The sequence below is a fragment of the Toxoplasma gondii genome, chromosome VIII (assembly GCF_000006565.2).
Source record: "Toxoplasma gondii ME49 chromosome VIII, whole genome shotgun sequence".
Taxonomy (NCBI): Eukaryota; Apicomplexa; class Conoidasida; order Eucoccidiorida; family Sarcocystidae; genus Toxoplasma; species Toxoplasma gondii.
In genome coordinates, this window is record NC_031476.1 from 2,057,489 (window position 1) to 2,081,979 (window position 24,491).

At 53.0% G+C, this 24,491-nt stretch overlaps 4 protein-coding genes across 4 annotated transcripts; 1 reads left to right on the plus strand and 3 right to left on the minus strand.

The window, feature by feature from the left end:
* Nucleotides 1–1,625: 1,625 nt before the first annotated feature.
* On the minus strand, nucleotides 1,626–10,442 carry TGME49_232380 (WD domain, G-beta repeat-containing protein; the record flags this gene model as incomplete). Its single annotated transcript, XM_002368067.1, has 11 exons — nucleotides 1,626–1,841; nucleotides 2,560–2,641; nucleotides 2,898–3,121; nucleotides 3,539–3,856; nucleotides 4,548–4,931; nucleotides 5,340–5,736; nucleotides 6,615–6,753; nucleotides 7,160–7,244; nucleotides 7,583–7,726; nucleotides 8,030–8,833; nucleotides 9,450–10,442. The coding sequence occupies 11 exons, from the start codon at nucleotides 10,440–10,442 to the stop codon at nucleotides 1,719–1,721; spliced, it is 3,693 nt and encodes a 1,230-aa protein (XP_002368108.1). The 3' UTR covers nucleotides 1,626–1,718.
* A 1,500-nt stretch (nucleotides 10,443–11,942) lies between these two features.
* On the plus strand, nucleotides 11,943–13,747 carry TGME49_232390 (18S rRNA biogenesis protein RCL1 protein; the record flags this gene model as incomplete). Its single annotated transcript, XM_002368068.2, has 2 exons — nucleotides 11,943–13,106; nucleotides 13,526–13,747. The coding sequence occupies 2 exons, from the start codon at nucleotides 11,943–11,945 to the stop codon at nucleotides 13,688–13,690; spliced, it is 1,329 nt and encodes a 442-aa protein (XP_002368109.1). The 3' UTR covers nucleotides 13,691–13,747.
* A 2,217-nt stretch (nucleotides 13,748–15,964) lies between these two features.
* TGME49_232400 (PAN domain-containing protein) lies at nucleotides 15,965–17,206 on the minus strand (the record flags this gene model as incomplete). Its single annotated transcript, XM_002368069.2, has 1 exon — nucleotides 15,965–17,206. The coding sequence occupies one exon, from the start codon at nucleotides 17,204–17,206 to the stop codon at nucleotides 15,965–15,967; it is 1,242 nt and encodes a 413-aa protein (XP_002368110.2).
* Nucleotides 17,207–21,154: 3,948 nt separating this feature from the next.
* Nucleotides 21,155–24,487, minus strand: TGME49_232410 (PDI family protein). Its single transcript, XM_002368070.1, has 3 exons — nucleotides 23,295–24,487; nucleotides 22,623–22,768; nucleotides 21,155–22,073 (listed from the first exon to the last, which is right to left on the minus strand). The coding sequence occupies exons 1-3, from the start codon at nucleotides 23,428–23,430 to the stop codon at nucleotides 21,693–21,695; spliced, it is 663 nt and encodes a 220-aa protein (XP_002368111.1). The 5' UTR covers nucleotides 23,431–24,487; the 3' UTR covers nucleotides 21,155–21,692.
* Nucleotides 24,488–24,491: the final 4 nt, after the last annotated feature.

A 24,491-nucleotide genomic window follows, 5' to 3' on the forward strand; every position in this document is an offset into this window, starting at 1 on the left:
CACGGGACGGCCATCAAGCGGGAAACACACCGCCAGAGCTAGCGAAACATTCGGCCGAATCCATGGAGTTACAACCAGCACGTTTTGCGTTTTGGACGTGCGTCGACCAAGTCGCGCGGTCGGGTCACACAATTGCAGACGTGAGAAATATTCCATGCGTTTCACACAAATTGCCAACGCCAGTTGGGCGCCAGATAATCGCGGCACGGTGGCACTCACGTATTCAAAGCAGCTGGGTCGGAATTCGTGTGCAGCCCGTGTGTTGGACGCTCGAGCTGTGGATCTTGCAGCAATTTCGTTCGAGAAACCCTGGCCTGGGGAATTTACGATATGGTTTTTCTGAACCTCCAACCTACCTCAGTGCTGAGTTGGATGGAGACTCGAGCGGGGGTGGTGGTCAGAGGCCGAGCTCTGCTGCTGCCGCTCTGACAGACAATTCCTTTGACTCGCTTCTCAGGCCCGTTGCCTACGAGGGGGGTAAATGTTTTTTGTCCAGACCTCGGTCAATGGATCGGGTAGAAGCTACGTCACTTTCTAGGGTAGAGAGTCGTGAAACGCAGTCTTCGACTCTGCCGTTTTCATAGTGCACATCGTTACCTCTCACGAAGGTCCGCAGTCTCGCTCCTTACACAAGGATCTAGGCTCAGCAGCGACCAAGGGTGGCATTACAGATGTTTCTGCAATCACTGCAGAGCGACGAACAGGGCGAAATAAGATGTTGAAACAAATAGAGAAAGCACTAAAGGCATATATGGAACTGTGCGTACTACAGGGAATAGGGCGAAACCACTAGGCTGAAAGGAAGCGTTTACACAAGTAGTTCTAATCGAGTTGGAGGGTTTAGGGTTCTTGCAGCAAAAGGGTGAGCTACGTAGTCGGTCCAAAACTGCCTGCTCCAATCGGTTCGCGGACGAGGGGAAGTTCGCTAGAGCCTTTCAGTGTCAGCAGAAGATACGTAACATTCGTGTAATACAATCTATAGAAGGCCAAAGAAAATGTGACACACGGGATCATTTAATGTTGCGTCAGATACGTGGCAGCTTCCAAGTAGCCAAAGTGGGGGGGGGTGGTGGGGGGACTCGAGTTTGTTTCATCAATAAAGGATCCTATTGATACGTAAAACAGCATCGCGTCCAGTAAACCAGTCAGTAGCCTGAGGATTTAGAACTCTCTTGTTTTAACAACTGACATCGTGGACCGCACAGGTCTTTTCAAGTCGGAGAAACGAGTGTCGCCCCAGATGTGGAACTTTCAAGATCTGGCTACCGCAACTTTTTGCCTTCCGTCCCCATCTGTTCATGAAGGATGCTAAATGCCATAGCTAATTGGAATACACTGTATACAAGTGGCGTTTTGTTTTGGCGTATTCATCACGAAGCCGTCTTTAAATGACGACGGTCCGCTGTGTGAGTCACTTTCGACCTCCGGGGTAGTGTGCACACCTACGATCCTTGTCCAGCAAAAGTCGTTTTTCCTACCAGACACAAGCAACTTTCCTGTTTCTGTAAAGCACCACTTTCTCCTGACAATAAGAAAACGATGTGTCTCGGAACGATAACATCGGTTTTAGTGGGAACCTTCCCAGATGATACGCAGTGTTGTATTCCCCTTCTGTGCTCGAATCCTGGCGTCCGCGTTCCCGCCTGGTTTTCCGGATTTCGGCGTGGGCTGCTGCTTCTATTTCCACGTTTGTTTGTGGACTTTTCTGCCGCAGGAGTTCAGACAGTAGTTTTCTGCCGCTTTGAACCCGGTACCTTCGCATCCGGGAGGGCCTGGAATCGCTCCTGCTCCATTTTTCTCTGGAGAAAAGTCAACGCCGCATTGTTGAAACGCATGCGATCCTGCAAACATACCGATAGGGTTTCGCAGCACGCCACCGGGCAGCATTCAAGAGCTGCCAACAAATACACGCAGTAAGGTCAACCAAAATGGACCGACTGCCTCTCATTCTTTTTACCCCCCTCAGACTCCAACAAAGATACCCCAGGGGGATCCCCCAAGGCGCACGTCAAAAAGCCTTGATGAACCCACTGTTCGTTTATTTGGAAAAAGTGATCCACACACTACGTCCAGAAAACAGCCAATTTGGAATATACCCTTAATGCCGTAGGGTATTGATTCCAACATTTTTAGCTATCTTAGCAATCCAGCAACCGTAAAATAAAGAACTTTGCATCTCGAGACTGGACTCGACGACTATACCATCAGGAAGGAGACTACTGAACACAGTACCGTACAGCTTCCCTGCTGATGTTGGTTTTCCAACTCTACGCTGAATTCTACTCTACTTTTTGTACGTGTAGGACATCGAGATTGCGGAAACGATCCCGAACGCACAATAACGATTGAAACAAAGAAGTTTCCAAATCCTCTAGTAAAATCAGAACCCGACAGCGGGCACAAGTAGAAAACCGGCTAATGAATTTTCAACCGAATCGCTAGGCTGAATCTGTGATATACCTTTCACCTACAACTGTACGGAACAAACCTCCAGGCAAGGAACTCGTTGTTCTGTTCCAATTCCCCAAATTTTCCAGATAATCTAGTGTTGTCTCTTACCCTCTCCCGGACGAGGAGCGGACGCAGGCATGCCTGGAGGCGAGCAAGGATTTGTCGCTGTTTGGGCGAGGCGAGGAACAGCCTGAAATACACATGAAAACGCGAAAAAGTATGTTTTCGAGCAGTTCGTGCTCTCAGTGTCCTTTTGTTTTGTATCAAACAACTCGAATGCAGCTAGGGTAACTCACACACAAGCCCCTACTTCTGCCTGAAGCGGAAGCGGCGCCCGGCTCCAGCACTGGCGTTCGCATGTCTTTACAAGGCATGTATGCACTTCCTAACACAGGTTTTCTCGAGAACTCGATCCCAAACGGAAACCACTTCTCAATGTGCCGTACCTGAAATGCAGCTGAACAAGAATGAGAGCGACGCGAGCGACGCTTTCAATGGGGCAGAGACACAAAATCGCGTCTGTCGATTGCCCTGTGTCCTGACCCTCTGCATGCGCTTCCTTTTCTTGCGAAAAGGCCGAAGACAATGTTGATGTCTCTGTCTCTCTCGCCTTGTCGCTTGTCGTCAAAACATGTAGCAGAGAAAGATGTGCAACCAAGAATTCGAGAAGCTGACAAACACAACGCACGCAACGCAATCCCATAAACATACATGCAAACATGTATAAGCATGTGGGCAACGATGTACATAATATATATATATACACATAAATGTATAAACATATATATATATATATACATATATGTGCACGTGCATATATACATATACAAGTGAACACAGTTCATGATGACACAGTGCTCCACTGACGAAGAATCACACACCTGGAAGCATCAAAAGGAAGGACAAGCTCGAAAAGAGGCGAGCACATAGCATAAGAGGGCAAGAGACTGTGTGCGTCCGTGAAAGGAAACGCTAGTCGTGATACGAGAGTTGAGACAACACAACAACACGGAAACCGCCACCCAGGAGACAGAACAACTGAAATCTCCGACGGATAGATGGGGAGGTGAAAAGTCGGTTTTCCTACTCTGTAGGCGTAGTCGAAGGGAAGAGCCACAAGCACCTCGAAAGTGCTGCCTGCCTTCCATGTCGCGATAGCCCGCAGTACGTGTTCCATTGCACTTTTCCCCATTAACTCCACTTTCTGAGGAGGCGGAGCGGGACGCGGGGGGAGTCCTTCTATCGCCCTTTCCTCCCTGTCTTGGTCGAAAGAGAATCTGTCTCCCTTCAAAGGTCGCTTCAGACCCTGTTTCTGCGCCAGGTCACTTCGTCTCTTCTCCCATGCAAGCAGCGCGGCTGCGTACGCCTCGTCTGCTTCCTGCTGCTCCCGCGCTTCATCCAGAACCTGGAGCACGACGGAGAAGAGAACAAAGACGAATAGAAGGAAGCAAAAGAGCTGAAGAAGAACAGGGGAGGACAGGGAGACAAGAAGGACGACACAAGAAGAAGCGGCAGCACCCCGAGAGAAAGCAGAGGAGAGAAAGACAAGAACGACGCCACCAAACAAGAACTTCTGGGAGTGAAAGACGAATGGAGAAACCGATAGATTCCTTTCTTTGTCTAGCACAGCTGAGAAAAACCTTCTTTCAAGAAGTAAAAAGCCAGATGGCGAAAGAGAGAAACTTGAGCTACGCCCCGACCGCAAAGGCAGTTCACTTGCAGGTCGTTTTCCTCCCCTGTCCTTTCTTTTTTCGGCCTTTCCCCTTTTGTTTTCTTCGTTTCCCCCCCCCCCTCAATCCTCGTCCCCCTTTCCTTCTTGCCTTGCCAGCGAGACCCTCACCACGTTCTCGTTTTCTGCGCACAGTGTTCAGCTGAACTTCCACAGTGCTTCTTTTCTCTCGCCTTTGCTTCCCAATCCCCGAAACGCGCTCTCCCCTCGTCGAGTCTGCAAGAAATCTGCGAAGCGAGAAAAGACCTAGGCAGTGGAGGAGCCGTTGACAAAGCAGTGCGCTCTCTGTTTGGAATCTTCTGCTCTCACTCTCACTCTCTCTCTCCCCTCTGAATTTTTTCCACTTCCCGTCTGCCCTCTCGCTTACTTCCATGAGTCTCTCCGTGGTTCGCACTGTCTCCATCGTGCGTTTACTCGTTCTGTCCATGACGACAGCTGCACTGGTGGCCGTGCTGACGAGGACTCCGTCTTCTCTGAGGGCCTCTCTTTCTGCGCTCTCTTCCCACCTTCTCTCCTCCTCTTCCTCCGCAAACAGTTGTTCACTTGTGCGCCGCCAACACTGCAGCAGGCGACTCGCGTCGGCCACAAACACTCTGTCTCCGTCTTGGCTAGCCGCCAGACAGCGCAAGGGCGAGTTCGACGCTGAGGGGAGAATCGCGACGAGGCAAGACTGTCGGTCGACATCCCAGAGCTTCAAGGAAGCGTCTGAAGAGGCGCTCAACAGATAGTGCGTCCCGAAGAGAAAGAGCACCTGATCAAAGCAAAGGAAGGAGGCAACGTGAATGGGCAAAGAGTGCAAGAGGGAAAGAGAAAGGGGGGCGGGGGAAGCTCGTGAGAGAAAAACGTGTGGAAGCGATGGTCTTCCAAAAACGAAACTGTCACAGTGATGCGGCCTGCTGTTCCCTGGAGCTCTGCTGGGTTCTCTCTTCTTTCTTTTCGCTCGCTTTCCTTCCTGCTCTGGCTTGTCCCGGCTATCGTCTGTCTTCGTGCCGTCCTTTCCAGACATTCTCCGTGTTTCCTTCGCCTTCCTTTCTCCTGCGCCCTCTTCACGTTCTTCTCGACCTCCCTCCCCTTCGAGCTCTGTCCTTCCTTCTTCTCTGTCTCTCCCGCCCTCTCCCTCCCGCCTTTCTTCCGCTCCACCACCTTCGCTTCGCCTCACTTGAGTCACGGCGTCGTCGTGCGCGAGGAGACTCTGTTGAATGTTTCCAAAGTCGAGGCCCCAGATTTTGACAGTTTTGTCGGCGCTGCCGGTCGCGAGGCGCGTGCTGTCTGAGGAGACAGCGAGGGTGAGCACGGGGAGCTGGTGCCCGTACAGCGACAGGAAGAGCTTGCATGTGTCCGAATAAAAGACGAGGACAGTCATGTCCAGCAACGCACAAATCAGGAACTTCCCGTCCATCGAGTAGCGGACGTCCAGCCCCTGGTCCGGCAGTGGAAGGCTCCCGACTTGGCGGAACTGGACGTTGCCTGAGTCTTCCTTCTTTTGAGGCGACCCGCTGTCGCTCAAGTGAAACACAAACAACTTCACGCTCTTGTCCGCAGAGACGGACGCAAACCTGAGAGAAAACGAAGAAGCAAGCAGCAGGCAGAGATACCGAACTACAGAGTCAAGGAGCGACGGAGAGAGACGGAGACAGAAAGAAACAGGAAGAAAGAGAGGGAAAGAGGGGGAAGGAGAGGGAAGGAGAGGGAAAGAGAGGGGGAGACGTCAAGCGAGAAAGAGACGCAGAGAGAGAGAAGGGAGAGAGAAACGGCTCCTTCACAGAAAACGCAACTTCGGATCTCACGGGAACAGAGGTACCAGACCTCGATTCTACGTGATTTGAACGGACTGCGCCCACCTCTCTCCGTGTTCCAAACTCCCCCTCTTTTCTCTTCTCAAACACTGCGTCCAGCACCGTGGATACTCAGACACAAATATACACCGGAATGTACCACGAGTACATAAACCAACATGCACACTTGCACAAGAGTCCAAATATCCGTACGTCTCGATGTAGAATACGAACAGGGAGATCAGTACAGGGAGTCAGACAGACAACACAGACACAGATTCTTGCTTGCCAAGCCGCGTCATCAGACACATGTACGCACGTATATATATATATATATATATGTTATGCATGTATATGTATGTATACGTATATGTTATTTGCAGGTGTGTCACATGCAAGTAACGTTGTTGAACAGAGAGTTGTCTAGACGAGCGTCGACCGCTCCGATCGTGCACAGACACAGAGGGATGTAGATCTAGTCGGCATGAAGCCGAAGAGAGAAACCTGAAGATTCAGAAGAGAAGCGAAACCTCTTGCTTCAGAAACAACCCAAAGGGGTGAAGATTTGGAAGCAAAAGGACGCGCAAGTCCGCAACGTGTGGATCCTGTCGAAAGAGCGGAAGTTCTCCTCTCGCGTCTGGCGCAGCCTGAGAGCCTACCCAGTGTGCTTTGGATGTTCTGCGAGGGCGTTGACTGCTCCACCGTGTGCATGTTCGAGGCGCTGGCGCACAGCGCATGCGCCGACGTCGAAGAGAAGCAGGTCTCCGGCCTTGGTGCCGAGGACAACGTAGTCGTTTCCTGCAAGTCGACACAGAGAGGCGTTTTTTCGAGCTTCTCGTCCCTTTGTTTGTAGAGAGAAGACAGGAGCGGGAGGAGCGGGAGGAGCGGCAGTGGACGCGCACCATTGTCGGGTCTCAGAGAAAAAAAAGACTTTTCACTTTGAAGCGTAAAAGAACAGAGTCTCTCACACTGGAGTGGCTATATGTTGGGCGAAAGGGTGTTTTTGAAAGTTCGTGTCTCGCCGCTGCACTCTTGTTTTTGCATCCTTCTCGCTGTGACCTCGTGAGTGTGGTTTGTTGGGAATGAAAGTGGAAACGAAAGATCAAAACACGAAGGAGTGCCAGACTGCGTTTCTGCTTCCAGCTGCACCTTCCGTCAAAGACAATCGTGCAAATGTCTATTCCGAGATTGCTCCCTTTCTCACCTGCGACGAAGAAGCCACAGAGGGGCAGGTCGATGGATACGCTCTTCACGCACTGTCGCGTGTGTGTCGTCCACACTTTGAATCCCTAGAGAGCCCACGGCGCAGAAGGAGAAGAGGGACGTATAGAACGGTGCAAAAGAAGAGAAGAGACAGGAAAGAGAGAAGGCCAATGGTAGAAGCAGAGGACAGAAGAAATACGAGAAGGTACAGAGAGAAGAGAGAGGGCCGAGAGAGAAGAACTGGAAACTTTCATATGACAAAGAGACACAACGAACATGGGCCAGCGTAGAGACCAAGTGTGACGACTTCATCGCTTCCTGATCTCTGCTGTCCTCCAGTTCGTCCAACGTCTCTTAGCTTTCCCCTCTCCCCTCAACTAGTTTCGTCTCTTCTCTCAGCCTTTCGCGTTGTGTTCCAACTCACCTCGTCCGCAATCGAGAGAAGATATGCGCTGTCGTGGCTAACCGCCAACTGGCGCACGGTGCCTCGGTGGCCTCCTGAAGCCACGCGGCAGAGTTGTTTGAAGCATGCGTCGTCTTTGTCTCCCTGCGTCTCGCTCTCAGGTGTCTGTACACTCCACAGACACGGAACGCGCAGGTGCAGCAGAAAAAAGCCGGCAACCGGAGAGACAGACAGGCGAGTTGGAAGCCCAGACTCGAACAGACCGAAACGAAGGATCTTGAAGTGCAAGCGGTACACAGGAGACCTGGTGAGGAGAGAGTCGCAGACGGAAGACACATGAACTGAAGTGGACACAGGAGACTGAAGGAAGAGGAAACGTAGGAGCGAAAGCATCGAAACAGGCGGCAAGTGACTCAGACGATTCCTCTTGAATTCGGAGCATGCATCGACGCCGAAGGCCTCTCTGACCTTCTGAGAAAGGCGATTGGATAATTGCTGGACGTCCACTCTCCACATCTCAAACGCGTTGTCGGCGAGGCCGAGAACTACCTGCACCTCAGGAGCCTGGCCCTTTGTGCTCTTGTCCGCAGCCGCCTTCTGCGATGTACAGACAGCTCGCACGTGGAAGGTTTTGACGACGCTGGCAGTGTGGAGGCGGGAGAGGAACACAAATTCGTCTGTGACGCGCGCCGCGATGTCATCTTCCCTTTCTTCTTCCTTTTCTCCCTCTTCTTCGTCGAAGCGGAGGTGAGTGTTTCTGGCGTCTCGCGACTTCTCTTCGCGTTTCTTCTTCTTCTCTTCGTTGCGTTTCCGTCGCCTCTTCATCCGCTTTCTTCGCTCCGACTCGCCACAGACTTTGAACACCTCGACGCTCCGACTGTTGCCGCTCCCCACAATGAGGACGCCCTCTTCTTCAGCTTCTTCCTCTCCGTCCTCCTGGCCTGTCTTCTCGCGCCCTCGCCGGCCGCCACGCACTGACCAACAGGCAAACTTGAGACAAGTCGTCTTTTTCTGGCCACCAGCAGGTCGAGGCAGAACCCCCAGGAACCTGGCGAAGCAACGGAGACCGGTGTGTGGGTCGATGTGAAGTTCTGCGTCTTCTCCGCCTTCGTTTGCGGCGAGCGCGTCGTCTGCACCCTCGCCTTCTGGCGCGTTTTCTCCCTCGTTCCCGGTCCCGGGGCCTCTCCCCGAGACGCTCCGCCTGGACGCTGACAGTCCGTACAGTGCGTAGACGCGAAGAAGCTGGTCGCTGCATCCTACGACGAGGCGTGTCTGGAGAAAAACATCGAGGGCACAGACAAAAGCCACAAATGGGAGTTCACGCGCGCCACACAAGGTCGCGTCGCTCTCGCCTCTTCTCTTCCTCTCCGTTCAGCTCCTTTCGTTCCCTCGCCTTTCCCTCATGCACAATTCATCGCTACCGTGGCGGTTTGCTCTCGCAGTGAATTCAAGTCCTTCCTCAACCCACTCGCCTACTCGCAATCCTCTTTCTACTTGCTGGGGGGTCCCACAAACGCCGGTGTTCGCCTCCTTTCTCCCTTTCCTGCGACTTATCTCCCTCTGTCCTCTTCGTCACCTAAAAAAAGGTATTCTTCGCTTCCTCCTCCACGAGTCACCTCTTCCACTTCAGTTGCATCCTCCGCTTTTCCTCGTCCTGCCCCTGCCCTCTTCTTCTCCCTCTTCTTCTTCTCCCTCGTCTTCTTCTCCCTCTTCTTCAGCTCCCTCTTCTTCTTCTCTGCCTCGTCTTCTTCTCCCTCTTCTTCTCTGCCTCGTCTTCTTCTCCCTCGTCTTCTCTCCCTCGTCTTCTCTCCCTCTTCTTCTCTGCCTCTTCTTCTCTGCCTGAAGAGCCTTGGCCTGCGCAGTTTTCTCTGCCGCTGTCCGCTCTCACCTGTTGCGGATTGACTGCGAGACTCCACACCTCTTTGGCTTTGGATGCGCCCGGCACCGTGTCGACGAGGCTCTGCAGACAGAGCTCGAGGTCGGCGTCCCAGATTTTGACGAGTCCGTCTTTCCCTGCGGAGACAAGAAGCAGGCCAGCGCCGGGGAGAGTTCGACTTGCGCGGGTGCTTCCAGGACCATCGAGGGCGCGCGAGGCAGCGACGCGCGCCGACGCAGAGCCACGCCCATCCTCCACCTTTCGCTTTCCACGCACCGTCTGCGGGGCCGCCGCCTGCGCCTCCTCCGCGCGACGCATGTCCTCAGCCGTGTCTCTTCGGCACTGCCAGCTCGTCTCGCTCGCGAGCGCCGCCCTCGGTCTCTTGAGGGCAAGGACTTGGGTGACTTGCCCGGCGTGAGCATGCAGTCTGTGGAGGCCAGCGCCCGCGACGCAGTCCCAGACGATGACGTCTCCGTCTGCAGAGCCGGAGATGAGGAGGTGATCGACCGCGGCACCGGGCGCGGCGCGCGGCGACTCGGGAAAGGACGTCTGGTCCTCGCCAGCGCTCCAACAGAGCGCAGTGATAGCGCTGCGGTGGCCCTGGAGAGTGAGCGCGGGGGGCGGAGAAAGCAGGTGCGTCCCTGAGGAGACGCTCGAGGGCAGAGCCGAAGCAGCGAGCTGAGAGAGGTCCGCAGCCGTCGGCGTCGCCCAGACCCGCACGCTGCCGTCGCTGTAGCCGACAGCGAGGTGAGACCGGCTCTCAGAGAGCGCGAGGCGGACAGCGTGATGGTAGGAAGAGCCGTGAGAAGAAGGAGGCGAGAAGGAGACGAGTGGGCACTGGCGAACGGAGTTCCAGAGGGTCACCGACGCCCCCGCGCAAGTCAGCACATACGCCGAAGGCCGGCCGGGAGACCCCGCCGGAGAGAAGAACGCCACATTTGCATGCGGAGAGGAGAGGAGGCCGAAGGCCTCTTCGTGGACGTAACGCAAGTATGCCTTCACCATCTTCCTCGACGCTTTTCCGCGTCAGTGGAGTCCGCGTTCCGGCGCCGCAAGAAGGAGACCGCGCCCGTGTGACCAACGGAGAGGGGCGTTCCAGCGAGCACTTGGGTTCGCTGCGCCGTCTGACAAAGAGGCCGCGCACGAACTGCAACTCCCGCCCGCTTGGGAAGGCGAAAAAAGTTCAGGAACTCGTCGCGAAAAAGAAACGCGAGGACGCAGCCGGACTTCCGGTGTCCACACAGACGCAGCAGCGGCGCCCGCGAGCCTCCCAACGACCCCACGGACGAGACGGCAGCAGCTGCTGTCGTGGACGAAAGGGACAAGCGTGGAAGACGAGAAGACTCGCTCGAAGTCGAGAGGCGAACGTGTCCCCCGCCTTCGGACGACTGACGGCCGCCCGGTTCGGCTTTGCCCTCTGCCAGCGTTTCCCCTCAAACGGTTTGCGGCGGCAAAAGAGAGGGCGGCGAGAGGCGAGAGAGACAAGGGAGGAACCACCCACAGGCGCGGAAAACGTGGGAGGGAAGAAGGGGCGAAAGATCCGAGGAAATGAGGCGAAACTCCGTCGCACTCTGCAGGTTTTCCCAATCAATCCTCGAGTGTATCGACAGCGTGCATGCGACGGGGTCGCGCATGCAAGCTGCGAGCAGGGCTCTCTTGCCCCACAAGACGCGAGAAATATGGGCCTTGCAGTTTTGCCACCGCACTTTCATCTTCCTGCAGCCTTCCTTGAACTCGAAAAGAACGGAAAAACCCTTCGTTAGTCCGAGCAAGGCTCGCTGGACCCTTTGTATCGGCGGCGCTCCTGCCGCCTCTGTAGCCCGCCTCTCTAGCCCGCGTGAAGCTTTTCGTGGAAGTCGATTTCCAGGTTTCTCTCCAGGTTTCGCGCGCTTTTTTCGAGTTCTTGGCGAAAGAACGAAGCATGCGTAGCTGACAGAGCAAGCTCGACGGCTCCAAGGAGGGGGCTACCTGCCCCCTCTCTGACGATGCGCACCACTGTCGCATGAACGCCGTTTGTACGCGGAGGTATGTGCCCGCGACCAATCTCTCTTGTCCAGGAAAAGAAGATGGTGTTTCGTCCGTGAACTCTACGCGAGTATGTCCCTCGCTTTTTCTCCGTTTCTTCTCGGTCGTCTCCACTCCTGTTCCTAGTCCTCGTCCTGTGGCGTCAACTCTCTTTCGTCTGCCCGTTCTGTCCGGCCCTTTCCGTCTTCGGCGCCCGTTCGTGGTCTCTTTGCGTCTTGGATTTCCTCTTTTCTTCTCCTCTTTCTTCTCAACTGCTCCCCCACTGATTCGGAGCGTCTCCTCCCCTTATTTTGCTCTGTCTCGTTTCTCTAGTGGCTCTCTGTCTCTCTTCTCTCTTCCGCTGTGCTGGCTTTCTCGTTCTCTTCCCTTCCTCCAGCGTTCCTGCGTCTCGCCTTCTTCCACTCCCCCCCCTGTCCTCTCATCCGCTGCTTGTCTTCATCTTCGTCTCCCTCCCAGTCTCTCTCCTTCGTCCTGACAACCATGAAGCACCTGTGCTACGAAGGCAGCGCGTTTCTGCGCCAGCGTCTACTGCTATCGACGCTGACGGGTCAGCCAGTGCGAATTTCGCAGATTCGAGCCTCGGCTTCTGGTCTGTCGCTGCCTGGCTTGCGACCCCACGAGGCTTCGCTGCTTCGCCTTCTGTGTAAAGTAACTGTGGGGACGCGAGTGCACATCGATGCGACGGGGACGGTGCTGACGTACGTCCCCGGTCAGTTGCTTGGCAGCGACGAGGCGAGTCCAGACCGTCTCGCGCATACATGTCACCCTGGTCGTGGTCTCTCGTACTACCTCGAAGTGCTGCTGCTTCTTGCGCCCTTCTGCAAGAATCCACTCTCGATTTCGCTCTCGGGCGTGACCGACGGCTCCTCCGTCGACCCCCCCGTCGACCTCACGCGCGCCGTCACTGTCCCTACACTCCAGCGCCTCCTCGCACTCGTCGGTTCCCGAGGCGGAGCCGGCGGCTCGTCTCCACTCTCTCTCGAAGTCAAAATTCTCCGGCGCGGCTTCCCACCCGCGGGCGGCGGCGAGGTGTCTGTCCACTGCTCGGGGGTCCTCGCGGGGCCGTTGCATCCCTTTGCCCTGGTCGACGTGGGGCGCGTGAAGCGGGTGCGCGGCGTCGCCTTCGCCGAGAACGTCAGTCCGCTCCTCGCTCGTCGCTGCATCAACCGCGTTCGCCATGTCTTCAACGCCTTTCTCCCCGATGTCTGGGTGTATCTTGACGTCAAGAAGAAAACCGCGAAGGAGGCCGAGAAAGCCGCGAAGCAGGAGAAGCGGCGCGGAGTGGGCGTCGCCCTCGTGGCGGAGACGATCACCGGCAACGTGAGGGGGGCCTTCAGCTGCGAGACCTTCCACGAGAGCGACGGAGACAAAGGCGCCGAAGCAGGCGACTGCGCAGACGCAGACGCGTCGAGAGCCACGGGGAACTGCAAGCTGACGCGACTTTTGGAGAAAGAAGCGCGGGAGAACGCGCAGAGAGAACAGAGCGCAGACGGAAGCGAGGAGCTCGGCCAGTCCGAGAAAATGGGTCAAGACGCCGCGCGCCGGCTGCTCCTCGAAATCATGCAGGGCGGCGTCGTCGACACACACCACCAATACATGGCGCTCCTCTTCGCTGCGGCGGCGGAGGAACACCAGCCCTGCAAGGTAGGCGAACGCGCAAATCGAGGACCGGCTTCTGCGTCGAGGGCGAGAAAGAAGCCAGGAAACTGAAGAGCACAAAAGCACAGACACTCCGACACGCGTTCTCCCAGACATAGTGAGGCCGGCTGGATGTAGAGAATTCTAGAGGCGGGAGATACCACTCACGGAAGGGGACGGGGGAGGGGAGTCGAGCGGACACAAGAACAGACCTGCAGAAGCTGAGGTGCAGATTCGTCACGCGGGACCTCATTTTGTACGGTATTTATTTTCTATCTGGTACGCGAAAGACCTAGCGAAAGCAACTTGCTCGCACAGCAACTTTGGGTTTTCGCGCGGCGTGTCTGTCGGGCACATTATAAAGTCATCCCTCGCAGCTATTGGCCAACTTCGTCAGACGTGTTTCCTTTTGTGTGGATGTACAGCTGAGACTGTCGCGACTGACACCGTACACGACGCAGTTCCTGCGACACTTGAGAGATTTTCTTGGTGTCACGTTCCACTTCGAGGAGACGAACGCCGACACCCCCGAGGTTCTTCTTAGATGCGTTGGAGTCGGTTTGAGGAATACTGCCAGAAAAACTTTTTAACCGTCTGCACTGCAACGTTGCAAAGCCGTTCCATCGCTCCCAAGCACACAGAGCAGCCGTTGCTGAGGCGACCGTTTTCCAGTCGGTTGTCGGCGGACTGACACGGTCAACTGGAGGGAAATTCAAATCGTTCATGGCCTTTGCCGGACTGTAAAAGAACATGTGTACAAACCGTGCATACCTTTTGGGAAGCAAAAGAGAGGGTGCTGAGTCCCTACTTTTAAGGTGCGCGCGTAACGCTACCTCGTACCATCGGATTTTCCAGGCAAAGCCTGAAATCCTGCTGAGAGTGCACATGTTCAACTTTCAAACGTTTCTGAAAGGGAGGCGGTAGTCATCATGCAGCATATTAAATCTCCACCCTACTGCTACTTCTCTAACAAGATGTTGAATGCTGGCGGATGGACAAGATGCTTCTGAACTATACCTAAAAGCTAAAGAATTACCTGAATTATCTGAAGCATACAGGCCAATACAACTCGGAAACCTTTTCGCGCAGAATCACGAAGACAACCCGAAGAAACAGTGATTGATGATGTGCCCAAAGTAGGGAATCTGGGACAGGGATACATAGATCTGCTGCTCATGTAGCATTCTGACACTTGTAGCTCTGTTAAGCATTCCTGCGGGGCAGAGCATAGTTAAGCTGATAATTATTGTGAACCGACATTGTGAATGACTACAGCTTTTGGAGCCAGGATCGTAGACCCAGCCAGGTGCGCGGGGGTCTGGGAAATATATACATATATATATATATATATACATAACCGCCGGTTAAAACAAATAGCTTATCAATGGTCAAGTCTACGTTGCACAATCTTCAGTTATTATCGAGCCTTGCACTTTTCCGCACGACTAATGCCACTGGAACATCGTACACAATCGAACAACCGCAGACTGAGTGTGCCGCGCTCTGATTGCACTTCAGCACCAGCATTTCGTATGTAAATCAAGAGTGCTCTGTTTCTTGGAAGAGCGGAGGATCGGAGGGCTCTAGGCAACGAGTGCCCTTGTGCGGCATTTGTACAGCTTGTAGTCAAGTTTTGGTTTTTCGAGGGGCCACCACCTTAGGCGCTTTTAGTGGTGTCGACATTCTATGTGTAAAACCAACATTCGTTTGAAATAAATTACCATTCAGGTACGATATTGCCAAGAGATGCTACGAAGAGCTTGACTGGGACTGACTTATTTGGGCGAGACAGTTCCATCAAACCCCATGTGGGCTGCGAACTCGACATGCACCGTTTGATGAGGAGGGGCAAGCCCGGACATTCTGGTGGCGCATTGCGTTGTGTAGCAGAAAACTCGCATACGAAATCTTTAGAGATTTGTTCTGGCAGCGAAACCGCTCCATTACGGAACCGTTATGGACTCGGGGTCCGTGTGCCGGGTACAAGGTGCATCGCGTCTTCGGCGAACGCGTGTGGAGTCTACATGAATGGATCGATTATCACCGGTTGCATTATGTCTTTTGTGCGTCACTTGTCAGACAGTTTCTGCATTTCAGGGGGAGAAGACATGAAGGGGAAAGAAGATTAAGGGAAATGAAACATTTAACAAGACGGCGCCGTACGCTGTCAATGCTTACTCTCCATGTGGGCGTGGAACCGGACGAACTCGCAGGGGAACAGACAGGGGCGGAGCCCCCTGTTGACTGCATCTACCCAGCATCAAGCGCACAACGAACGGAAAGAGTTTTCCGCAGGCGGCAAAGGATTTGCTATCCGCACGGACACAGCGGATCAAGGACCTTGGCTACGCGTTCATTGTTTCAGATGTGAGCCGCACACCGCGAGGCGGACAAAGCTCGATGGACCAGCCAAAGAAAGCGTCGCTACCCCAAGCAGAACAATTCCGGTTCACCAGACGCTCTGTCCTTGGGACGCGAACTTCTGGTTGTGTCCCAGCATCTCTCAAACCGTCTCGCGCATCCTCCACTGCCTCACGCTGTGGCAGTACCTTCACGGTCGCACAAAGATCCGTTCCACTAACAGTCTTATCCGCAGAGCGCTGGTCCGGACCCCTGCTGCGGAAGAGACGACACAATCAGATTTCGGCAGGCCCTAACCGTCTCTCTGGATACACAACTGCACGAAGCGTACGTCTCTTCTTGAGTGCGTCGGCCCAAGTGACGTGCCTCGTGCGTGTGTGTCCACCTCGTTGATCATGAGCCGGACACGGTCGCTTCGTCGAGGCACATGCCTGTTGTCAGTGCTCCGCTATGTCCCCATATCCAGGTGAAAGATCAAGAGCCTTGTCGCGCAGCCGGTTTCTTTATATGCCACAGTTCGTGTCGCCAGAGATGTATCCCTCGACGTCCTCAGCGACGGAACCGAGACCGTGTAGGAAGCAGCCTTCGGGGCCGAAGCTGTAATGGAAGCATCGGTGGTTTTCCTGGCACCTCCTTTGGCAGCCCTTATTGGTCTTGATGGAGTTGGGGGAGAAGGACATGAGGAAATCTCCGGCGCGTCTCTTACCCTGGGTTTCACACGCCTGAGGCAGGCCGCAGCCAGGGGGTCCGAAGAACGACCCGTTCTGCGGTGCGACGTGATCAAACGCACTGGCGGGCTTGAGATGACACGCTTTGGAACCTACGTCGAACGAGAAAGCTGCGCAGCCTGCATGGTTCAGGCAAATTTCGCTGCAGTGCAAGGGGCCGCTGGCGGTGGTCGTCTTCAGGGTCTCACCCTGGAGCGTGTGGTTGGGTGCAAAGCACCAGGAGTCCGTGTTTCGGCAGTTGTGAAAGCCCACCTGTAACCCCTGTTGGGGGCGGATTGCGGACTGGATGCCGTCGCGGTGGCGCTTGAAGTGGCACTTCTTCGACTCCTTATCGTAGACGTAGAAGTTGCACCCCCTCGTGCGGCACTCCGAGGCGCACCCCTGCACGGTCATCGCAATGACGAGATAGTCGTCTTCCGTGTCAGCCACATTAAAGTTATCGAGCAAACAAGTCGGGCATCGCTTACGGGAAAAGCGGGCAGTTGCCTTCTCGGCCAGATTGCCCGTTCGCGAGTGCAGCACGCAACGTCTGCTGTCCGCGTGGTAGGTGAACGCTGCACATTCGGGATGCTCCGCGCAGTATCTCTGGCAAGTCGCGTTGAAGGGCACTCCGGTGAACTCTGCCATTTGGAAATTTGTTTGCTCTTGCTGGACTGGGCAGTCATTCGGGATGTTGAGTCTCAGCAGGTCTTCAGCATCGACCTGCGCATCGACGCGCTGCACACCGCTCTTGGCCAGCAGAAGCCCTGGAAGAAGAACCGCTAGTGCGGTTTGAACACGCTTGGAAACCATGTTTGAAAAGGGGGAAAAGGATAACGGACACAAAGCAACAGGGCTCTCGAACCGAACACCGCAGACTGCTGCGCTTGTGGCTGCGTCCCGCCGGTGGGCACTCGAGGTGGCGAACAGGGAAATGACGTTGCGGGGAAATTTGCGTAGGGAAGAAAGAGGGAAGAGGCTCGGCCGGAACAAGTCCAGATGGAGAAAGATGCACATGAAAAAGTCTTTTATCTCCATTAGATTCGGGCCTGAGGCAAGCCAGCGAGAAGGGTTCTACGGGAGCCCCAGTACTTCAACCGGGTGGGCTAGCTGATCCCGGGTGTGGCCATCCCCTCCGGCTAGAGTGGCCCACTGGATGCCTATGGCGCTCGCTTGTTCCAGAGTTGAGCTAACCCACCAAGGGGCTGGAACTAACAGCCAGCTCGACTTGTCGGCGAGACACGCTGGGAGGATCGAAGAAAGAGCGACAAGCCATGCTCAGGCGGGTTGCCGCCGCTCCTATTGGTGTTGTGCCCTGTGGGTAAGCGACCCGGTACGGGGAACCGTGTGGATTGCCTGAATTACTCTGTTCACTTCGCGCACCCCCAAAAACTGCGAGCGCTCGTCTGCACAGGAGCTCACGACAAACACTTTTTAAAGGGCGAATTATCTCATAATCTGCGCCAAGACCGTGCTTGTCAAGGCAGTCTGGGGACCGCTAGCTGACCCTCACCGCGGTTTAATGGGTGTCGTGGGAACCCGAAACGTAGAGCATGTAGAATAAATATCTAGTACAGCGATACTCTCGTTTCAGAGTAATGGATATGAGAAGACAGTTGTGTGAGATTCGACCGCCTTCCGCCATGCTTACGACGCTGTTATCTTCAAAAAGGGAATGGAAAAAAGCCAGGGGTGGGAAGGCACCAGAATGCGCTCGCAAGGTCCTACGTTATAAACAGTACTTCTTTCCCCGCTACCGCCGAAGAGGTACCGTTTTTACCGGTGAGGCAGTTTACAGGCTCTCACAAAAGCGTTTTGGTGCGATAATGCCTTCAGAAGGTTGCGTAGTCGGGCGAAGAAGGAATCGGCAGCTCTTATCCTCGCCACAGTAGCACATACTCTGCGGATCAGAAAACAGCACTAAGAACTGCAAGTGCCCCAGAACGGGGCGAACGAATACGTCAAGGTTTGCCTCTGCTACTCAGACATCTCCCACTGTCGGAGAAAGCTCTCTACAATGAGACAGTGAAGGGGTGGGATGAAACCGACCGAGTGCACCCGAGAACTTTCTCCGGAAATCGACGTTGTTCAGGTCGCATTCGGTGAGCTGTCGTTGGCTCCTGGTCCACGCAGGCGTCCGGATTCTGTGGAACAGTAGCATTACAAATGGCAACGTGTACGAAAGACGGGTTATCTCTATGCTAGTCCAGACTCGTGTGTTGTCCCGTTCTATGCCAAGTGGAGCTGTAGATAAATTCCCAACAGCCGTACGGATGTTCAGTATAGTTCAGCGGGCAACAGTGTGTCAGCGCTGCTGTTGGTTTGACGGTGGTCATTTTCGTCGGTAAACAGTGGGGGGTAATATCAATACTAAGGTACTGGTCGCTGACTGTGGACGCTGTCGCAGTTGAAATTGCATGGATTTTAGCACCAAATTCTATGCGTCTTAAAGCGAGCCTGGAGTGGAAATGGCTGGCGGGATCTACCTGCTACTTCTTCGGTTACTGCAAAGTGGCCCCGAGAAAGATAGTGAAACAGCTTAAGAATCGACTGACGTCGTGGCCACGTACACAAGACAAAACAAATATTTGTCACGATACTGGCATGCATATGCACTGAGATCGTGGAGCGGATGGGAACTGAAGAGAATCGACAATGCTATGTGCGGAAGGGTACCGTTACACAATTGTCCCCTTATACGATAATCTGCGCCTACGGCGCTCCTGGGCGAGTCTGTCTGCTATCGGTGTTTCTGCAGCAGCTTATCACTTCTTTTGGCTCTAGTGTGAAGCAACTTTCAGACGGGAATCGAGTAACAGGAGACCAGCCGAGTTTTGTCGCTTAGCAAGGTACGCGAGAGAAGAAAAGATCTTCGAGACTGACTAGTACCATACATAATATTTTTATGATCCTAGGATGGTTTAATAAGTCATAGTTTAGCCGGGAAGTCAGCGTCTACCAGATATAACCGAGTATCAACTTAGATGCGCAGATGGACATAATTAATCCTTGTACGGTTTGTACCTACTTGACGCCTCAGTTTAAGTTAAACAGCCCTTTGTTTACAGCTTGTTCCGTTATATTCAGGAGCATACCGTTATATTTGATGATCTTATGTGTTCACATAGGAATAACTCAAATCGAAGAAACAGAGACAGTATAGTACCGAGGATACTGAATATGACTGCAGTTATGAGATACAGACAACCAAGTTCTTTATTATTGCTGTGCACCACCGCCCCACTGGACTGCTTAAGACAGCTAAAAGTGTTGGATTTCAATATGCTACGACATTAAGGTTATTCCACATCGGTTATGTTCTACGCGTAATATATTGATTACTGTTATCACGTGTATTAACAGCGAGAGAAAACTACTACTCAGATGCTAGTCTGATCAGCACCATCGTACTGGTTGTAATAATCTCTGAGACAGGATTATTTATAATCTTTTTCTGGGGAGTGTATACTACGAGGTGGACTACTGGTTTAGAGCTTGAAGGTCTTTGTCTACCGGATCCAAGTTCTATTGTGTTAGTACGGTTTCGCGAACAATCATGATATCTATGAGTCTATTTCGGGCACATCTCGTCTTTTATGGTGTGCTCTATATCTAAATTCACCTTATAATTTTGGTTTCTTAGTTGCAATGGCCTTTGTACTACAAACACTTGCAGTTTTCAATCTAGTGTTTAGATATACTTCAGAAGCGTCGTGTGCATTTGCTAGCGTTCAACATCTAGTTAGAGAAGCAGCAGCAGGATGGGAATTTAGGATGTTGCATGCTATAGTAGCCTCTTTCGTAATCTTGCGTATTTTAATTCACATGAGTCGAGGATTTAATAACTGGAGTTATAGTTATTTAACTACCGCTTGGATGTCTGGTTTAGTTTTATATCTACTTACTATGGCCACTGCCTTCCTCGGATAGGTACTACCATGGGGACAAACGACTTTCTGGGGTGCTAAAGTCGTTACAAACCTCCTTTCTCCAGTACCATATTTGGTACCTTGGCTACTTGGAGGATGCTACGTATCGGATGTAACATTAAAACGATTCTTTGTATCACATTTTATCTTGCCTTTTGTAGGTTGTATTAGAATAGTTTTACATATGTTCTACTTACATTTAAATGGTTCTAGCAACCCTGCAGGTATTGATACCGCGCTTAAAGGTGCCTTTTATCCTCATATGTTAATGACATGCTAAATGTCTATCACATTTAATTGGATGAATCTTCTTACAAGCGGCTCATTGTATTATGTAGTTTATTCGGAAGATGGAAAACGGAATCGTTATTAAGCGCCAGGTAGTCCTGGACACTGAATCCATGAACGTGAACATTGTTGTTCTGCTGTATATATTTACACAATTTTAAATGGTAGATAGGGAACAACCTGTCTCCAAGTCAACAGCTACGCGTCCTCAACAGCCAAGTGTGCTTTTATAGGTCTCACTCTGTGTATGTCAAAAGCTATCGATCAATCAGCTCTGACGCTTCTCTCCATATATAGTACTGACGTGAGGAGGATGGCAGCTTTGTCCCCAACTCCACGTGTCACTTCGTTCAAGCGCCACGTCTCAATTAAAAAGCGACAGTATAACGCTTCGAAACAAGGGACTGGCATCACCAGCGGTCTCTCAAACTTACACCATCACAAGCACATACTACTTTACGCTATTGTCGATCAACAATGGGAATACGTCAAATCCTTAGCGCGGAAGCGTAACGATTTCTGACTACTGACTCAGACGGCAGGGTGTGAATTGCGTCAAGTAGGGGCGACTTCACTACCACACCAAGCTGAACTGGGGAACCAAACTGGCTGGAGAACTTCCGTCACCCTGAAACTGCTCGGAAACGCAACCTGGTGTGTGCACCAGCTGCTTTTCTTCCACTGTGTGTGGCCCATAACAGGAAGGCCGTTACGTGGATGCAGTTTCAACAACAGGGTGCAGGCTCACGTCACGGTGGCTGCTAGCATTGTGCATGAGGCATTACCTTTTCGAAACATTGTTTCTTTCTGTCAGGCCGAGGAAGTCACATTTTGAGTACCGCTCGCCAGAGACGCATCGCTGTAAAGGTCGACAAGTTGATCCTGATGTACTCCCGGAACGTCACAGAAAGAGAACCAGACACCCCACCAAAGAGCGAGAGCGTGTCCAGTGGGCCAAACGGTGGCGACACGTTGTGGTACGTCACAGAACCACAAGTTCTTTTCTTTCGATGTTTCCACCACAAATAATCGTGGCGCGTGGCGACCCGATCACACAGTCATTTAAGCCATGAGAGTCTGATGCCATGTGCGACGGAATTCCCGAAGAAATTAGTACGAAGCAGCTGCATCACGACCAAGACAGTCAATGCTTAAAAACTCGGCTTCAGGCAGTTCTCCACTCATGGCATGTTACAACAGTCGGCACGTCGCCTCGTCCATTCGTTTTCGTGTCCAACGACTAACCGGTGCGGGGACCTCTATCCACGCACCTTCATCTGGCTCCGCGCTTTACACCGGCTTTGTCCCTACTGCTCTAAAAGGGTTGGGCGAACGTGGAACTGGTCAGAGGCGAACTTCGTGTTTCTCCAGTCCCAGCGAAGAAGAGCTCTGTCGCCTTCCTCGAGGCCGCTGCAGATAGGGAGGAACTGGGCTTCACGCCCGTCACTGCCAATCACGATGACACTCGGGACGCCAGTCCTGCTGCCGTATCCATACGTAGGCACCTCATATTCCTTCATGACTCGAAAATGACGCTTTAAGATCTCTGTCAAAGGATTTTCCAAGTCGATGCTGAGCCACGGCATGTGCGCTCGATGACTCTCAAAAGCCTCGCGATCTCGATCCAAACTAACAAAAATGATCTCTATCTTCTGGTTGGCGCCGCCCTCATTCATCGTCCGGTAATACTGCAGAATCGCATGCCACACGCAGAGAATGGCGTTGAAACGTCAGATATGGATTGCGTAAAGCCCCCCCCGGTGAGTATGCGTTTGCAACGACAGGAATGTTCCCGTGTATCACGATTTGATGCGCCTGGGCTCCTGAATGTAACGGCACAAGCTGTAAACAAAGGCCTCCTTAACTTAAACTGAGGCCAAGTATGTACAAACCCGCTGAAGAAAATACCGGTGAGATCTGTTTTTTGCTAGCTATAACATTCAGGAAAATAAGGAGAGACTTATGCTAATGACTACCTCTGTGCACTCCCCGAACTACAGTGACGGACCACAACTGAGGCCGCAGATATTGCAGCCAAACGTTTCAGTTGTCGTCACTGTCTCCACACCGTGACTGGTTGGGAGACGTTTACGCTGTAGTCAAAGAAAGCACAAGTTAGCTCCCCATGGCCACTCTTCAGGTGCATAGAGAAATGTGGAGCGACTGTACCACCTGGGCGAGCAAATGAACCAGCTGCCAGCCTTCCCCCACATACCGCAAAGGAAAGAATAACTTACGTTGAGCAGAAAGGGGAGGAGAGACGCGCACTTCGGGTCGGCACCATCAGCGAAGTAAAGAGCCACGGATTTTCCCTTCAAGTGGGACTGAGGAATGACCGTGTTGTTCGAATTCTTCAGGCTGCCCTCCGGGAAAAGGATGAGGTCTGAAAAAAGCATACAACCGACGAGCATGCGTGCCGTGTCACATGCAAGTTTTCTGTGTTCTTCCGATATGTGCAGCTTAATGTCCTGCTCTGGGATTTGTTCACGCAGCGTTAGAGAACACATTCCCGTAGCGACAGGCAAACACACGTGGCGGTTGACTTCAGTCCCTGCTGCTTGCGTCACCATCGCGTGGTTGCCAGGAACACACGCCTGGCGCATAGTGTAAGTCAAAAAGAAAGCAGTTGCCTGACAGCTGGGTACTTGCAAATACGCGTGCAGAAAACGCAAGGGATTTCACAGGGGCAAGCGGCTGCCCTGGGCGACCGCATAATCCCGGCCTCTCAAGCGGGCCGTACATGTCCCACCCCATGTACCCAGCATGTGCTTAGTAAGAGGAAAATCTGCACACTGATACATTCTCGCCAGATGCACAAGATGAGTAGAACTTCGAATTAGTTGCTTAGCACCGCGGGGAGATGACCGCATGTGCTCCGCGTCCGCTAAGGGCTTTCGGTTGACTCTTACCCATATCTCCGTAGTTGGGTGGCAATTGAATGTTCACACCTTCACCGCCTGCCTTCTGGGCCTGCATCAAAGCCCGCTCTTCATTAAGCCTCCTCTTTTCCACGTTCAGTGGAGACGCGAACACAGGTTGCGACATTTTGGCGGCACAGAAAAGGACACCAACTGGCGGTATCAACTGCTAAGTGGCCCTCGTGAGCGCGGCGAATGGAGCAGCGTCAACATGAACGAAACGCCGTAGCAGGTGACGGGGAGTAACTCTGGAGAGGAAGGGAAAAGGCGCAAAGTTTGAAAAAACAAGCTGAACTTCGCCGACGTGCGTCAACAAGCAAAGTGAAAATTGGATCCGCACGTTCCCAGTCGCGCGGAGAGCACCCAAGCAGATACTCGCGCCCGCGAATTTTCTTGGGAAAACGCATCGCTAGCCGTTGCATCCGACCGTCATCTGTTGTGTGCCGTGTGCGCGAATGGTGTGGGCCGAATCTGCTTGGGACGGCGACACCGAGACGCCCGCTCGACACTTTCCCGTGAAAAGCCCGATTTGTGAAGTACGCTAGAGACGAGAATAACGGCGTCGCTTTTGGACCGCCTTACGGATCAGCGAGAGTAATGAGCAGTTTCCTACTCAACATGTCGATTCCAATGCACAGAAGATTCCGAAGGTGTCATCGCACACTCGCTGCCAGACTCGTTGAAGCGAGAAAACCGAAAGCCAGGTAATAAAACAAGCTCGCTTACAGGGTCTCTTTCTCTCGCGACAAACGAAGAAGCCTCTAGATACGGGAGAGGTGAGTTGACGTTGTGTTGCCAGTTTTGAAATTAACGTCAGTAATTGAAGTGCTGTCTAAGTTTGCGGTGGTGACTTCGATCCTCACAATGAACTACGGCGGGCACTCACGAAACACTTTTTTCGTGGACGAGCGTAATAAACGAACAATCAGAGTGCCAAAACCAAACGCATTAGGGCTTGATGGAATCCCACCCACCTACCAGCAGCTATATTTACGATCGACATCGAGCGATAGATGCTCGAGGACCGTCAGCCGTGATAAACTACGGCTGCCGGACAGGTGAACCTGTGGAGTAGCGCTCTTCCGAAAGATGACCGGAGAAGTCTCCGTATGCCAATCCAAAAGCGTCAGTGTGCGAAGCGGAAGGAATGTACGCCTTGTTGTGTGGTTTTCTGTGGATTGCGGTGGC